At 38.2% G+C, this 18,359-nt stretch overlaps 1 protein-coding gene across 2 annotated transcripts in view; it reads left to right on the forward strand.

Annotated features, from left to right (window-relative positions):
- The window catches only part of cntn3a.1 (contactin 3a, tandem duplicate 1), a 111,146-nt gene that overhangs the window by 45,583 nt on the left and 47,204 nt on the right, over positions 1–18,359 (forward strand). For both annotated transcript variants that reach the window (XM_086051493.1, XM_086051502.1), the window contains exon 5: positions 3,385–3,480. In XM_086051493.1, coding sequence (XP_085907619.1) covers positions 3,385–3,480 — 96 coding nt within the window. The remainder of the gene's footprint in view (positions 1–3,384; positions 3,481–18,359) is intronic.

The following is an 18,359-nucleotide window of genomic DNA, read 5'->3' on the forward strand; positions in this document are numbered from 1 at the left end:
GCAAACTCCACACAGGAAGGCCGGGGCCGGATTTTAAACCACAACCTCTGCACTGTGAGGTGGATGTGCCAGCCAGTTTACCACCGTGCCGGCAACTTGGGTTTAACTAGTTACAAATTGTTTCACCCACAAAAAAAAAAGGCCCGCAGGGAAGGTTGAAGGCAGTCAGGTCAGCTGTCTCTTCCAATGAGGTGTTCTTTATTTATTTTTCGGGGAGTTGGCAGCCCTATTCTGAGATCACTTCGACTCATAGACCAAATGAAATAAATGAATTAAAAAAGGAATAAAAAGACATTTATCTAAATTCTCACTAGTGTTTCTAGAGAGGAAAATGGTGTACTGCTCTGCACAGTTTGAACGTATGTGTAGAATGTTGATTACCTAAAAATGAAAACTAGTTGGCCAATTATTAAGTGGTCATTAAGGTTTTTTTTTTTTGCCTTCAATATCTTTTAAAGGGGAAGTCAACACAAACATATTTTTTTCAAGAATATGTTCCATGCAGGCCCACTAGTTGAAACAAGGCATTCTGATAAATATTGCATTTGTGGAATAAGAGTTAATCATCCTGTTTTTAGCCATCTCAGGGGGCGGCCATTTTGTAATTTCTGTCGTCTGAAAAGGACATCACAACTGCTCAGGGCTCAGGTAATGTCCAATCACAGCTCACTTGTTTTCTGAACCTGAGCCGTAACTGGTAATTACCTGAGCCCTGAGCATTTTTGATGTCATTTTCAGTTGACAGAATTGACAAAATGGCCGCCCCCTGAGATGGCTGGACTTTACTGCTTATTCAACAAATGCAATATTAATCATAATGCCGTGTTTCAAGTAGTGGGCCTGCATAGAACATTCATTCATTCATTATCCATACCGCTTATCCTCACAAGGGTCGCGGGCATGCTGGAGCCTATCCCAGCTGTCTTTGGGCAGTAGGCGGGGGACACCCTGAATTGGTTGCCAGCCAATCGCAGGGCACACAGAGACAAACATCCGCACTCACAATCACACCTAGGGGAAATTTAGAGTGTCCAACCAACTTACCATGCATGTTTTTGGAATGTGGGAGGAAACCGGAGTACCCGGAGGAAACCCACGCAGGCACGGGCAGAACATGCAAACTCCACACAGGGGGGCCGGAGCCGGGATCGAACCCACGACCTCTGAACTGTGAGGCGGACGTGCTAACCAGTCGAACGCCGTGCCGCCCCTGCATAGAACATATTATTGAAAAAAATATGTTTGGGTTGGGCGGCCCGCCCACTGCCCAAAGACAGCTGGGATAGGCTCCAGCACGCCCGCGACCCTTGTGAGGATAAGCGGTATGGATAATGAATGTATGAATGAATGAATGTTTGGGTTGAATTCTCCTTTAACAAGCAAAAAAAATATAGATTTAGATCTACAGTAGAGGTTGTTAATTACTGGTGCAGTACACAGTGAAGTTATGTAGATAACATAATAAATGTACTTTGCAATAATCAGCACGCCTAGGCAAAATGTAAAGTTTTCGTTAAATGCTTTTTTAAAATCTAGCTGCATACAAACATTTGTTTTAGTTATTTAGTTGGTGTTAACAGGAACCTATTACGGAAAAGGGACATTAATCGCTCATGTACAAAAAGGGATTTTGACTTAAGCATGTCACAGACATTTTATTTAGTACTGGAATCATAGTTTGTGAAAAAGTGTGTGTCTCCTATAGCAGGTGGTTTGTGTTATATAGATACTGGTAGTTTTTCCGTGATGTGACACACCTCTGGAAATGCTTGCAACTGCCACGTTGAAGGTCGATGCATTGTTTTGTTGCATTACTTATTGAGTGTTTGACTAGATCAATTTGATGGCCAACGTCAAAACATGGTGAATTACTGTTTGGTGTTTGGCTGCAACAATACAGTCGGGAGGGACAAATAATAATTTCACCGTTTACTGGCAACAATTTTGAGTGAGAAAGACTCAATATTTGACCATTTAAACCGCAGCCTTCGCGATTACAAAATAGCACTTTCCCAAATTGCGATTATATTGCCAATGCAATTGATCGTTCAGCCCTAGTCTACAGCAGGGGTGCCAAATCCTCAAGAGAACCGATCCAGCCTGTTTTAGGTGTATCCCTATTCCAACACACCTGGTTCAAATGTTCAGCTCATCAGCAAGGTTTTCAAAAGCCTGATGACGATCCTGATGATTTGAATCAGGTGTGTTGCGGTCGGGATACATTTAAAACAGGCTGCATAGGGGATCTCGAGGACCAAACTTGAGCACGCCTGGTCTACAGTTTCCTTGCAATCTTGTGGAATTGTTTGCTCTTTATTTGAGGTTTATGTTTATCAGTTTTCTTCCCTGCATTTCTTGTGTTTCACTTCTTCACATTGTTTCTGGCTCAGTTTGTATTTTCCTGTTTGCCAGTGTCTTTCTTTCTATCAATTTCTTGTCTGCCTTGTGCTGCTAATTGCTTGCATTGACTTCCACCTGTCTCTACACCGTTGCCACTTTCTAAAGAAAGTGTGTCATTACAGCAAGAAAGCAACAAAATAAATAGCACATATTCTCTTGAGCTTTAGCCCAGATGGAGGGATCTATACTGGTGATGCCACTTAAATGGGTGTTCCTATAAATAATATTTCTCTGAGAATATCATCATGGGTCAGCCATGCTGTAGAGGTTCTGTTTGCCGTGCATGCGTATAAAAATATGCCAGTACAAAATAGGAAAACAACTTTATGAAGGTATTACAAATGCAGAGACCCATTTTTCTCTATGTGTTTTTTCATATCACTATTTTTCAATTCTGAGAAAATTATGTAATTTTATGGAAGCTGCATCATGTTTTTGTCCACACTACCTGCAGTATCTCCGAGATACAGGCAAGAGGCAAATCGTTCAAAGATTGTTGCCTCAATAATGTTCTTGATCTCAGCATGTTGTCAACATGTAATTGGTCTTTCAGTCGTAGTCATTTAATTGCTGCTGGTCTTTGTGCAGTCAGTATATGAAACACGGAAAGTGATAACAATGTTCAATTGCAATTAAATTCACCCATGTGTGACTTATACGAGAGGAATTGCTTTCTGCCCCGGTCAGAAGTATTTAAGCACTTTAGAGGGTTGTGTCTGCTTCTATGCAAACATTTGTGTCTCATGAAAGGATTAAAATGTTGTGTATAATCACAGCCTTAAACGATTGTCTAAGAACCAGATAAAAATTCCGTGAGAAACCACAGATATGAGTGACAGTGCCCCCCCCCCAGCCCCCCATCCTCTCCCACACCTCCAATCTATACACACCTTGGCGTTTCTTGTTTGCTTCATATGCGTTTTATAGCTTCTGTGAAAAATGAAATGATTATTCCTCTTTATTGCTTTTTCTTTGCGTAAACAGACTTGGAGAATTTCAAGACTCAAAGAAGAAATCCAGTGAGGGTTCGGGAAGGTCAAGGAGTGGTCTTACTGTGCGGCACACCCCTCCACTCTGGAGGTAAGATGGCGTTTTGTGTTACATAATTTTAATTCAAGACTAATAATTAATCAGCAATTTAGCGATGGGATTTTGAAAAAGTTCCATGATCAAGTAGATGAAAATTAAGTCATGAATTTCATGTTATTCTTTGTTAATGGGATGGGTTCTGTGAATACTACTCTTTCAATGTGAGTGTCTTACTGAACAGAATGATACGCAATCCCATAATCCCAACAAGCAGAACAATTACACAATTTCAGTTTAATTAAACTTCTTTGCATTTGCATTATCAAAAGTTGAGGAGGTTATTGAGATAAATGATCCATTTTATACCACATATTGGTACCTTTCAGTTAGAAACCACAGCGGTAGGAGCTAGAGATCAGGACATGGGACAGACGTGTTTCCAGACACTCCTCTGTGCCATGTGGTATTTCATGAACTCATTAAATGCCAGCCATTTGCCAGCACAGCCAAGCCTTTTTAGAGGATTTTGACCTTCGGTTTCTTCGAAGGCCCACAGAATATTGTGTTTTATGGCTACATAAACATGGAATCTACTGAAAGAAAGATTGGACTTTCTTCTTTCATCAGAATAGTTTATTTCTACTATTTGCTATTCTTCAATAATCTGCAGTTGAACATGGGCAAATTTAACTGAAAAATGCACCGGAGCGTGCATGTGTGTGGGTGGGGGTGCGTGCGTGTGTGTGTGTGTGTGTTAACTTTCATCCCTAGAAGCATATATGTTTTGCTGTGGTAGGGGCACGCAACGGGATACACACCATATTGTTCAATACCCCGATACATGGTGGTTGTCTTTTGTGATGAAAGTCAGTGTCAAAAATGTTTTGTGTTCATTCACTGAGACGGGGGATAGTCTTATGTTTCCAGTCAGCATGACGCCAGGCAGAATCATCCAGATGTCTGCTCCCTGCATGACCTGTACAATGTAGAAATAAAATATTATCATAAAAATATATTTAGCTGTTACGAAGTGAAGTAAAGAAGAAAAATGCTTTCACATTTCCTTGCCTTGCCAACAGGAAGAATGGGAGTGATTCTGTTGCTGAACCCACAAACTGATGTATGGACCGCAAAAATATTTGTGTGTTTGTTGTTACAGTTACACATGACATTTTCTGCGCTTCGGACTTGCATTTACACGTGTCCATTATTGCACGGCATCCCTCTATCTCTGCAAACTTCATTTATTCAGCGGTTAGCTTTAGTTGGCACTAGCTATCTATAACTCCACATTTACATACAAAGTCATTCATATGTACAGTACACACATGAGTAATAATGAGCATGAGCAATAGACGTTATAGAAGAAGAAATCGAGGTGATTCACTCGGGTCTGATTCGATTTACGATTCATGATTCACTTTGATTTTGGATTCATTTAATTAAGGAATTCTGTTACGCAGCACCAATTTTATTTTCATATAGAAAACATTCTCAGAAGAATCAATCAATTAAGAATAGGACCCAATGCAGTTCCATTAATCATTCATGTTATATTAAACATGACCTGATCAAAACAATAAATAACAATTTATATCAAGTCGAACCTTATGGCAAGCTCTACAAATAAAGTGGCAAAAACACTCTGTACACACATGACATTCACATTCTTTTGACTCTCACAAAGTTTCACTTCATTGCTGTCTTCTTGTTTTGTAAGACCCAAAAACTTCCAGACACCTGCCTTCAAGATTGATTGATTTCAGTGCTTCTGCCATGTTGTTTTAAAAGCTACTCTGGGTAGTGACGAGATCTCATGTGACCCGAGAAGTCACACAGATTTATGGTAAAAAAAACGTATTATAGGATGTATGTTCCACTGTGCTTACTAAAATGAGGATCAGGGTGTACACAAACTGAGTTGTTCATAATGTAGTTGCTTTAGTATTCTGTGAAGGTTCACTGTTGGTTGCCACACATACTGGAAATAAACAATATATATCATTACCATGGTAAGTTATATCGGTCTACTGCATTATGTCTCGCAGTCTGTTGTGTGTCATTTTTTAATAGTAAATGGTCTTATACTGGGGTTAGGCAGCATTCAAATTTTCACACTGTTTTACCATCTCCTCATTACACTGGTTTACACTACTTTACACTCATTTCAGACTCATTTTGTAGCTTGTGCTGACCTCCACGAGTCTGTCTGGTGTAGGCTAAACTCCTAGCCCAAATCATTTACATTTTAACCATTTAGACCCAAAATTGAAACATCCAATTTAATCCCAATAGTATGTAGTAAAACAAGTCAGGTTGTTTACAACGCCTGGCTGGCTGCAAGAAATGATAAAAACAGTAAAAAAGTAAAATACTAGAGCACTCGTGCCCATTACACCACGAGCTGGCACACTTTACCTGGCGCAGAATTTGTACTTGTAGTTCTCCGCGATTCACAGACAAAAAGCTAAGTGGCGAGTTTTCGATCATGGCCAAATAACCACTCTCTCATCGTCTCTTCTCTCTTAAAGTGGAAGTCAACCCAAACATATATTTTTTTCAAGAATATGTTCTATGTGGGCCACTAGTTGAAACAAGACTTCCTGATTAATATTGTGTTTGTAGAATATGAGATAAGCAGCAAAATCCACTCATTTTTAGCCATCTCAGGGGCCGGACATTTTATACAATACAATTTTATTTATATAGCGCATTTCACAACAGCTACAAATGTAACAAAGCATTTTAAAGACAACAACAAAATAGCCATAATACAACATGTGAAAACAATAAATTAACACAAAACACTATGTACAATAGACACCGGAAAACAGACGAAAACTGTCAGTCTCAAAAGACAGAGAATAGAAATGTGTCTTCAAACATGTTTTAAAAATGGACAGGGAGGGGGTTTGCCTAACATTCAATGGCGTCACTTGACGTCATTCCAGCAGTCAGCGAGTATATTTTAACGAGTTTGATGCTATCAATGTAAAAGTTAGCATGCCGTCATATCCCAAATGCAGAATCGGTGCATGTGTTGAAACCATTGAGTTGACAAGAACTGGCTTTGCTTTTGATTGATTGCATGTGCCAAATCCCTTTGGGATTATTTGAATGCCAAGTACAAACAGGCTTGCACTTCATTTGCTCTCCATGTATTCTCCTGAAATATAACAATCTAGTTATAAGAGAGACACATCCGCTGTTGTATATTTTCCTTCAAAGAATGCTAAGAAATTGGCTGTGCTGGATTGTTTGAAATTCTTTGCCTTTAATCTTATCAATTATTTTTGTAGGCTGATACATTGTTGTAATCCAAATTTCATCTACATGTATTTCCGAAAATGTTTTTATTGATGTCAATTTTATGTAATCTAAAATTCTTACATTTTCTATTTCACAAACTTATCTGGGAAAATCCTTGTACAAAGTGGTTGGAAAGGAGTTTTAAAGATTTTTTTAACCCGAATGTCCAGTTGTTCCATTCATAAAGTACTTTATGGCTAAAATTAATTATTTTGCAAAAGTTGACTTGTGAATTTGACTGTGAAGAGGCATTAATCTGAGCCTCAGGCTATTTCATTTCTCCTGAAACACAGATTCACAATTTTATGCTCTCGCTACTTTGTTAGCCTGTCCTACTCATTAGGCCGTGAGCTGTGTTCAGAATGCGCAAAGAACATATGGTCAAAGTTGATTATGCAGTATGGGTCATTACTGGTTGTTAAAAGGTGAAGTATGCAATGTTCAAGTTGCTATTTAGATTTGAATATAGCCACACTTCCTTCCATTCCCGCTGTCCCGGTGTCCCTGACCAAAGCTACGTCCCTCACCATACGTCGCGACATGGAGCTGAACCTAAATGTGCACTGTATATAAGGCGACGTTAACCATGGTTGATTCTTGTTGCAAAGTTGCAAATTAGCTCAATATTCGTAACCAGAGCATCTGCGCTAGAGGGTTAAAACCTGAATATCCTAATGTTCATGCCTGCCGAAGCCTTGTTGCTGTTAACCCATTAAGACCTAAAACTCCTGGCTCAAAAGCTCCCTAAAACCTAAGGTCATCTTTGGAATTACCCTTGAAAACCTGAGGTTTTCCCAGAAATTCAACATGTACAAAATAATTAATATCTCAGCCCCTGTAGCAGACAGAAACAATTCCAAAAGAATTTGTGATCTTAGACATATGGCTTTCACACAGGCTCGAGTTTATTCATCTTTACTGTGTCAATCGCAGATGTAAAAATAAAGCACAATTTTTAATGTAAAAAATAGAGGCGTAATTACCATCCTCTATTCTGTTACAAAGATGTCGATTTTGTCATTGTCTACAAACATATATCTTAACTATATATCACGTTCGACTCGTTCTACTGTTTCAAAGTCCACAAGCGCGTCGTTTATATCAGTGCCGTTACACATTTCAGAGCTCCCACGATCGACTGCCATTATGAGTCAAGAATTCCGCAACATCCGCCGCGGGCTTACGACAACGTCACGTTTCTGATTCGGATGCATTTTATTGGTTAAGAGACCGATAATTAAATAATAAAAAGAAAATGACGTGTACGCGCTCTCGGCTTTAAGGGTGGAAAGACACAACAGCGCTCCCGGCTCTAGTGGTGAAACGCGGTTATGCACTCCCGTCCTTAATGGGTTAATTAGGAATTTGGTACGTCTCTCTGCGGCATGCTGGATGTTCTGGCTTTACCGAGGGCATTTCTTCTGACATGCGCCATGCGAAGCTAACAATTTGGTGGCACATTGTCATTTAAAACTTACGCTTGCTATGTTTTGACGCAGGTAGCGTAATACAGTTTTGTTGAATTTGATTGGGGCATCGTTTAGATGTGTAGATTGTAAATGTGTGGTCAATGTCATCATTTTTCATTAGGACGTATGTCAATGACGTGTATCGCATCCTCTGAATCTTTGTCATTATTATTGTCATTCATTCATTAATTTATTAATTCTCTGAACGCCTACCTTTTTTATATTTTTAAATAGGTTTGCACAATACATCGAAAACACATCGTCATCGCGATAATGGCCGTGCAATATGCGTAATCGCAAAGACGTACAATAAGTTTCATACAGTATAGAATTTTATGCTTTTATCTGACTTGGACCTGTCAGATTCAAACTTAAATGTGCATCGCCACCCAATAGGTGAACAGTATCTAGGAGCATTACTTACACTAAATAATTTAAAAATATATTTTTATATAAAAAAAAGTATGTTATTACAATTAGTTAGCCAAGAATACATTGAGCCAACCTATTTTTGCTGCATGAAACCATGTGTTTTTTTCATGAGATAAGAAATATGTCATTTCTTTAGGTACCTATTAAATATCGCAATAATATCAATATTGAAATATATATATAACACCCATATCGCATATCACCCAATATCGTGCCATCCTATTTTTAAAATCACCCCCCTGGCCAGGGCACAGCTCTTGTAGGGTTCACACATGGGCATGAACGATCGTGGTAGAAAGCTGTCTCCAAATGCCCAACTCACAGCGCAGATCTGTGATCTCCCAGGCAATCTTTACATCATCAGTCCAAGGCGGTCTGCTTGCGGTTCCTTATGAATGCACTTTGCTCATCAGTTTCTTCTTCAGCCATGCCAAAGACTGTGCACCTTTCATTGCTTTGATTAGTATTTGATTGGTAAGAAGTCGGCTGTGTTCACATCCATAATGGCGCAAATGCTCTTTTTTTTTTTTTTTTCAAATACACCCGCTCGTGCCCGTCACTAAAATACCAAAACTTATGGGGAGAGATTTTTCTCTGTATTATTCACACAAATCCATGCATGATTTTAACAAGTATTTCATATTCACAAATACATTTGTGATTTTCACACGTTTTTCAGATCCACAATTATATGGGTGATTTTCACATGTGTTTCTTAATGGTGTGTGTGTATTTATAATGACTTGTCAGTTGCAAATATTCGATTCCGATTGTTGAGTGTTGAATGTGAGTTTATGGATCACCAGGCACAGGCATTTAATTTTGAGGCAAACAAGATATTCACACACATAGTCATTTTAAACATTCACGTGTTGAAAGGCTGTCACTCCTCCATCACTAGGAGGCAGTGTTGCTGTCTCCATTGAACGGAATTGAGTGAATCTCCTGTTTTTCATTTTAAAAAATGGAAATTTAAAAAACGGGAAATGAGCCTGTATATGATCTTCTATCTATTTTATTCAACACAAGTCGGGAAATAAAATACGACTAATTTGTTTAACTCTTTATAAGTTGTGACTGTGCGGGGATGGAAGATTTTCCATGGCGCACTTAAACACGGCAGTGCACGCCGAAAGTACCGATTTTGGGCCTGATCCCAAGATGGTTTGGGAATGTTAAATCAGGTTATGACCTGGGGTCTATTTCACAAAGCAGGTTCATCAAACTCTGAGTCCATCCTGATCCAATCCTGAAGTCTGAGTTGATCTACTCTGAGATAAGAAACTCTGAGTTTGTGGTTCCAGAACAGCTGATTTGAATCAGTTTACTCGCCTCGGAGTGCCTTCACCTGGAGTTAAGCGCGTGCACCACAACTATGAAAAGACAGCATGAATGGATCCCCGATTTGCCGACTCAAGTCACCATGGCAACGAGGGAGGGGCGTGGGAGAACATTGCTGCTTGGGTCAGTATATGCGGTAGTTTCAAGTCCTCTGCAACCACAATAATACAACAGAGGAAAACTACTTGCTTCCGCCTATTCATTTATTTCATTTGAAGGGACCAGAGAGCCGAGACAGTCTAGTTTTTAATAACAAACTCAATGTATGTATTTTTTTTTTATCAGGAAAATAATATTAGCTTGCATTTTAACTTTTATCAATTTGTTTTGGAGAAATCAGTATAAAACTAACGTGTTCCGGAACGCCTACAAGAAATGAGCAATTTGACCACACCCCCTCCCCCTCCCTCCATGCCTTGTGTGACACGAACCCTCATGTGTGGACGGTAAGAAGATCTCCTTCTGCTAACTTTGACTGTTAGCAATCGAAAGCTAATTCTGCCTCGACTAGCAGCCCATGGCTGCCTATGGAAAAATAACAAAGTGTTTGGATCGGTAACTGTCCAGAAACTACGATCAACTGTCACTAAAATTCATATGCACATTGCTGGTATTGTCCACTCTAATCGGTAATTAAAAAATAAAATAACATAGAAAATACGATCAGCACAATATGTTTGATTTTGTGGATGTGATAGTGGTTTTTCCTCATAGGAGCTCACATTTTATGTTAATAAAAACGAAATATTGTGCCGCCCGCTATTATATTTTCAAAGTTTGGAATGGACAAGAGTAGTAATGTGCAAATGAATTTTTGTGTAAATGAATCACTTTCAGACACTAGGTGACAAAAGAACGTGACAAACCAAAAGGAACAACATGTATCAAGCCTCCCTGCGTTGACAGCCTGAGATGGATAAAAAAAAAAACATGCCCCAAAAGTGGGCGTGACAATTTGCAGCTTTAGTCGTCACAAAAAAGCTAATAAATCACTACAGATTCTATTAGGGGGGTCAATTTTAGTGCTGACATAATTTTTTCATACAGACCTATTATACAAGTGTTGATGTTCCCAATCAAGTGTCTCTTTAAGGTGCAATCTCACTGGGTAGAAGCACACTTCACAGCTGATGAAATATTGTTCAATCATTGTTCAAACAGTTAAGACCTTGGCATAGTCTCATGGGAGTACATTGAAAAAAATGATGGTTGAATTTACTCAATTATATCTGGTTAAGTGGTTGCACAAAATAAAATAATCTGGAGCCAGATACATTCATTTAGTAGATGTATAGTCTACTTAAACATGTATCTGGATTCAGATGATTATATTTCGGGAAACCAGGAAGAAAATTGAGTAAATATTCAACAGAAACTTATTTCAGTGTGTGTAGATCATGGACTGTCACGTGAAACGATACTGCTCAAAAAGACAATTTTTTGAAAATGCTAAAACATCACTGCGCGGCCTGATCTCCCGACAAATATGTAATTCGCTGCGTAGTAATACTGCACCTTCATCCACGTACGGGATTATTGTTAAAAGGACATGTCACGTTTGTCTCCACTTACACTGAAAAAAATGGTGTGTTGAATATACTCACTTTTATTGGTGGTTGCAGAAGTGGTTGCACAAAATAAATTCATCTGGATCCAGATACATTTATTTAGTAGATGTATAGTCTACTTAAAAAAATGTATCTTAATGCAGATTATTATTTTTCGTGCACCCACTTGATAAAATAAAATTTTCAGAATTCAAACTTTTTTCAGTGATACTGTGCCTACTTCTCATTTACTGACTATGATTTTTTGTAATGGCAGAATAATTATGGATGGGAGAACTACGCTACAACAAAACTCGCCTGGGCGAATGAAGGACTGAGGAAATGAAAAGGCGTTTGTGGCTCTGAAATAGGGCAGAGACAAACTCGAGGTTCATTGAGATAAACCTGGTCCCGACCGGTTAGGTTCACAGTATGTTACTGCGGTAACTGACCGAGAGCTTCAATTTTTGCTGCACATGTTCCAGTGTCACAATATTATTGTCTCATGAGCAGTCAAGTATAATTATGCATATTGAACAAATATTCACCAAATGTAAATGTCATTGTATAAAGGATCTCTTCCTCTCAGCTGCTGATTTCATCATATTGCATACATTTAGTTCAAGAGCGCTTTTGGACAAGCAAGTAAACTGCTTTTATTTACTCCTTCAGTCCCTTCATGCCTTATTGTGATGGATCATAGCTTTTCTTTTGAGACTCAGCACAAAAATTGAAATGATCCATTTTCTACCAATATTTTCAGCGGCTGTCATCAAAGACTATGACTCGTGATGGAAAGGTTTCGTATCAGACTTGATTTAGGTCCTCAATTTTCAGCGTCATTTCTGAAAGCCTGCTAATATTAGCAATTGTATTGATGTATCTGATAGTGTTTTCCTTTTGTTTCATACACACACATGCACACGCACTCACACACAGACACTAACAAATGCAAGTGGCATACACTCACAGTATTTATAGTTTTGTACATATGTAATGTGATAAGGCTGCATAAAAATGCAATTTGATAATTAAATCCTAGGTTTATCAGAGGAAGGCGTAATAATGAAAATAACAGCAGTTGAAAAAAAATGTGTCAAATGCATGCTGCTTTTGTAGCAATTACATGATGGGTGAACAATGCTCATAACAAATAATTGCTTCACGATTCATGACAATAGTATTTGAAACACAGAAAAGACGTTTGACTACAGAATCAAAGTTCAGTAAAAATGAGAAACAAGGTCTCATAAAGGCTGAAAGGGCATAATTCATGACCACAAAACAGGGTCTTAAACGGGGATCTGCCTCATTTCCCCTTTAAAGGATTTCAGTATCCCATGCATGATTCAGGGAGACATTATTTCACTTTCACGATGCCTGAAAGCCCTTTTGACAGCTCTAGAAAGTAGTTGGATGCAGTCAGAATGCTGTAAATCTGTGGGCTGTAAGTACTGACTTTAAAAGATGTTCAAAATTGTATAAAATGGAAAAACTATTCGTCTAACAAGCTTTTCTGCATTTAAGTTAGATGTTCTTTGTGCCATCCTTTGCTTTTTAGAAGGTCTGAATATGTGTGGTCAGACAGAAGCTAATACATCTGACCTCTTTTCACTAATGGACGAAGGAGTCCTTTTATATCTACTCAAGGCTGAAATCACTTGTTCTCTTTTTGGATTGCAGCTACCTTCAAACAGGATGTTTGCTGGTGACTAACAACACATATAGCTTGCAGGGATTTTTATGTGTGTGACCTAAGCCATTTCATGGAGGGAATGTGTGTGTCATGAATACAGATAGCTATGGGAACAAAATTGTGAGTACAGTAAAACCCAAGACCTGCCTTGAAAAGCTAAAATCCATGAGTAATTTAAGTCTCACCCTGAGATACTCATAATTCCCATAAGAGTGTAAACCCTAAATATACCCGAATCTACAGTTGTGTGCCATCAGGGCCTCCAGGCCCGGACATTATCAAAGCACTGCCCTGCTTGAATGAAAGAAACATCCAAATTACCTCCACACATGAATGATGCAATAATTTCACTCATTCCAAAACCAAACAAGGATCCTACTCTACCCTCAAATTATCTTCCATTCTCCCTTATCAATACAAACCTAAAAACCATCACGAAAGTATTTTCCAATAGAATCGATAGTAATTCCCTAAATATTCTTCATAAAAGGTAGGCATTTGTCCAAAATCAAACAGTAATTGTCTCACTAGACACAGAAAAAGCTTTTGGTAGAGCAAACTGGTCATTCTTAATTTCAACCTTACAAAAATATCGCTTTGGCAAATCATTTATTAATTGGATACACATCTTACATACCTCACCCACAGCCACAGTACAGACTAATGGACTAATATCACAACAATTCACGTTATAAAGAGGGACCAAGCAAGGATGTCCACTCTCCCCCGCTCTCTTCGCTTGATTCATTGAAGCTTTTTCCGCTGCAATTCACCCCAAAAAATCCAAATATTTAGCTATACAGACACCCACTTCCCACAATAAAATTGACTTATATGCCGACAATATACTACTTTATTTGCAACAACCACTTATATCATTAACAGAAACTATCAAAGTACTGAAAACCTTCTCAAAGTATTCCGACTACACCATTACCTATCACAAGTCTACAATATTACCGGTGCAAAGCATAAACTGGGATGCAGCGGTCCACTCACCACCTTATACCCCTTTGCACAAGTCATATTACTTACCTTGGCATCAACATCTCCTCCACAATGTCAGAGCTGCACAATCTAAACTACTCACCACTTCTGAAATCAATCACTGATAACCTTCTACGCTGGATGAATCTTCCGCTATTCCTCATTGGCCGATTAGCAACGATGAATTTTCATCCCCCCCAAAATAAACTACCTTCTCAATATGATTCGAACACATCCCTCGTCATCCTGGTTTCAATTCCTCGATTCAATAATATCTAAATAAAAAAAATAAACAAATAAAATAATAATAATAAAACTCCCAGAATAAAATTATCAACATTACAAAAACCCAAACGAGGGGGACTCGGGGCACCAAATTCAATTACAATACATTTATAAATAGACTGAAATCCACATCATTCAGACAGTCTCTTGTTGGATATAGAACAGACAATCTGCAACAACATATCGATTTCCAACCTCCCATTTCACAGCAACTCAAACGTCACTCATGCTTCAAATTTTTCACAATATCTTCCGCTCTGACAGCCTTGTGGAAATTCGTGACACCACTCCAACACCATCTAACCTCACACCCATCTGGAACAACAATTGGAAAGAAACCCCGATTGGAAAGAAACCCATTCACGTCCGCACATGGGCAGAAAGATGCTTCACCCACCTTCAGCTTATCTTCCAAGACTATCAGAAGTTCAGCATCAGGAGCACACCTTATTTGGAATATTAACTCACATCTCTCATTAAAAAAGTACACAATATCAAAAAATATTAATGTCACACTCCTCCCTTCTGTTTCAACAGTAATGAATATTAAATCAACAATAAATGAATATTAAATCAACAACAAAAAAATACCAACTCAAATATACAAAATCAGATAAATATATGGTAATACCTCACAATAAATGGGAGAAAGATCTGGGAATTGCCCCTGGTGCCAGCTTTCCTTGACCCAAATATGCAATAATATCTATAACACGTCTAACAATACAAACTTACAATACAAAATAATACATCGATACTAGGGCTGGGTAAAAATATCATATCCTGATGTATCATAATACTTTTTATGCCGACACCAATTATCAACATGCTGATGAAGTATCGATACATTTTCGATACCTTATTTTATGTGTTGCAAGTTCTATAACTTACTTTGGGAACATTTGAGGTCCTTAATGTTGAGCTTTGTGAATGCAGTTTTATTTATTGCACTCCTGTATATCAGGAACAATTACTGGAACAGTTATGTACTTTTCAATCCTGACACTTGAATAAATGTCAAATGGCACTTAAGTTAAAACTTTGGAAACACATGCCTCTGTTTTTTTTTTTTTAATATATATATATTTTTATAATACTTAAGTCTCGCAATATGTATCGGATCGCAACCCAAGTATTGGGATCTGTATCGTTTTGGAAAAAAATGGTATCGTCCCAGCCCTAAAACTGTAGATACCATCTTACTGGGCAGAAAATGGCAAAAATCACTGCAAGTACTGGAACCAAAACACCACTGACACATACATGCACGCCTTATGGTTTTGTTCACCTGTCTCCCAGAAATACCATCTGTCCTCCTGGGCTGCCGCAACCCACTTTCTCCATTGCTCTCCATTGACACCTCAACTTTGACCCTGGATCCATCAAATAATAAACTCATCTTGGTGGCCCTAACTATCGCCAAGAAAACCATACTCAAAAACAAAAGACAAAATTGACCTTCAACAATGGAAAAATCTTCTAGACTAGCGTACATCTCATCAACCGACATCAACCTCACAAACCAAGTAGATTTCCCCCTCAACTGGAACTCATTATTACATTTTTTGGATCACTGACCATTCACTTTCTTATTGCCCTCTCTTTTGTCACTGTCCGTTGTCTGTGCGCCCCCCTCATTTTTATTATTATTATTTTTTCCTCTGTTAACCATCCTCCAAATTTACATATACACACTCACTTATACATACAAATACACTGTCTGAAACAAGTACTCATTGAATCTTCTTGTTAGTTTGGTCATTTGTACCTTAATAAAGTATGTTTGAAAAAATTATAATAATAAAAAGAGCATTGACTTGCATTTAAAACTGTATACATATGTGTGAAAGTCACGGCCTGCCACTGGCAAACTATATTCCCAAAACTCATCATTGTAGTTTGAAACTCATTTCAACATCGCATTTGCAACCGGTAAAAAACAGCAATTGCAAGTTTTCTATTACCGAGTGTTTGGAGGCATCCTGGGACAGGGTGTGTGTGTGTTAGCGAAAGAGCACTACAAATAGGCTGATTTAGTAGTCGCTGAAGTTTGATTTCACAGGAACAAAAACACGATTTGGTGAAACACAAATAGTTGAATTTCTGTGTCTGCGCAGACGTTGAAAAACGTTGATGGCATACTGTCCTCTGAAACAATACACACTTGTGTAAAGCCAGTCTTGATTCACGATGTCCTTGGCCTGTCATGTTCTATTTTTCTTCCTTCCTCTCATGCCATTACAGGGGAATTGATGATGCCTGTTCATTATAACCCGGCTAAATGAAATCGCAATGAAAATATGCCAGTCACTGTCATATATTTTTGCATTAGTCCATTAAATCCCTTTCATAGAATGGAAAATCCTCACATCCCCTGAGTTTTCACTTTGTCATTTCCTATTTTTACAAGAAATCTTTAACCAACCAATTAGAGACTCCTTATCTGTTGTTGGTTGCTGTTGTTGTTGTTGTTGTTGTTGTTTGGAGGACGTTTAAAAAGTGGCATTAAATATACAAGATCTTGTTAGAATGAGTTCAGGAATGTATTTTTTAGGCATAGGCAGGATATTACAACTACGGTACTCTCACTGTGAGTCCAATGGATCAAGTAGGGAAGTTATTTTTGATAAATACACAAAGACAAGGGTGAACATCAAAATAGAAGAGACTACCTGTATACCAAGTTTCAGTCCAGAGATACAGTAAATGCTTGACTCTCTTTTTTCATAAATTCAGGTGCCCGGTACAGTTCTTTTACAAATTACTATGTCACATCTTTTAAGAGGAGAGATTGATAGATGTCAATGGTTATATTCCTGCTCTAGCTAAGCTCATCTCGTACCTTGACATTCTCCCGATGCACCGTCTCCCTTACTATACTGTATGAACTCTATAGACTGTATACAATGCAGACATTGTTGCAATTCCATTTTGCTGGGGTCATAATGTTGTGGTATGAGGTGCATACTACATCAGTTTTTCTCTCAATCTAAAACAAAGGGCAGCAGCTATTCAATAGGCTTATTGTCACATGTTGTTGTCGAGGAAGGATGACTGCAAACACAGGGGCACCACTTACTGTATGGCTGGTAGGCAAGGGCCAATAGATTCTGTTGTATTGTTACCAGATACACCATACTGATGAGGGCTGGACAAAGTTGGGGAATTAACGAGACTAGTGCTCTTGCGATAGATACCAACATTTTGACTTTGATACTATACCTGCATAAAATACCTCGATTACCGGTACCGAAATGGTACCTCGACAAAAATCTAAAATCAGCAAAAGGAGCAATTTTAAAACTGTCAATAGAACTTCCAATTTTTTAAAAATGTGTTATTAATTCCAAATATTAGGATATGCTCGATAAGAAAATAACATTTTAAACATTGTTAAACACTTGCGAACATTTTCACACATGTGGGGAGTGAGATAAATACATTTCTACACTTGATTATTTATATTTTATAGACTACATGTAAATTAAACTTTAAGAAATCTAGTTCAAATTTATTTATTTATTTAAACGCCACTAGCAGAAAATGTGCATAGAATTTTTTAGAGCCATTAGTGCGACATCTACTGGATTGCAGTATTTGAGCAGATTATTATCATTTTCATGGCCAGATATGCAGCTGCATAGCCTCTATGCTTTTGGACACAGAATTAACCAATTCTGATTTTAATTTTTTTTTTTTTTAAATAATGAGATCAATGTCTGCATTTCTGTTTATTCAAGCATAATGTATACAGGTCAGGTAGGGGGGTGTGTGCATGCGTGTGTCTACTCTTCTCTAGTCCGCTCCCAGCTAGTTGAATGCCTCGTCAAATTCTAGAAATTGTGAACAAAATAATTCACACTC

Source organism: Filicampus tigris, chromosome 1 (genome assembly GCF_054856515.1).
Source record: "Filicampus tigris isolate MCC_2025a chromosome 1, RoL_Ftig_1.0, whole genome shotgun sequence".
In the NCBI taxonomy this organism is placed as follows: Eukaryota; Metazoa; Chordata; class Actinopteri; order Syngnathiformes; family Syngnathidae; genus Filicampus; species Filicampus tigris.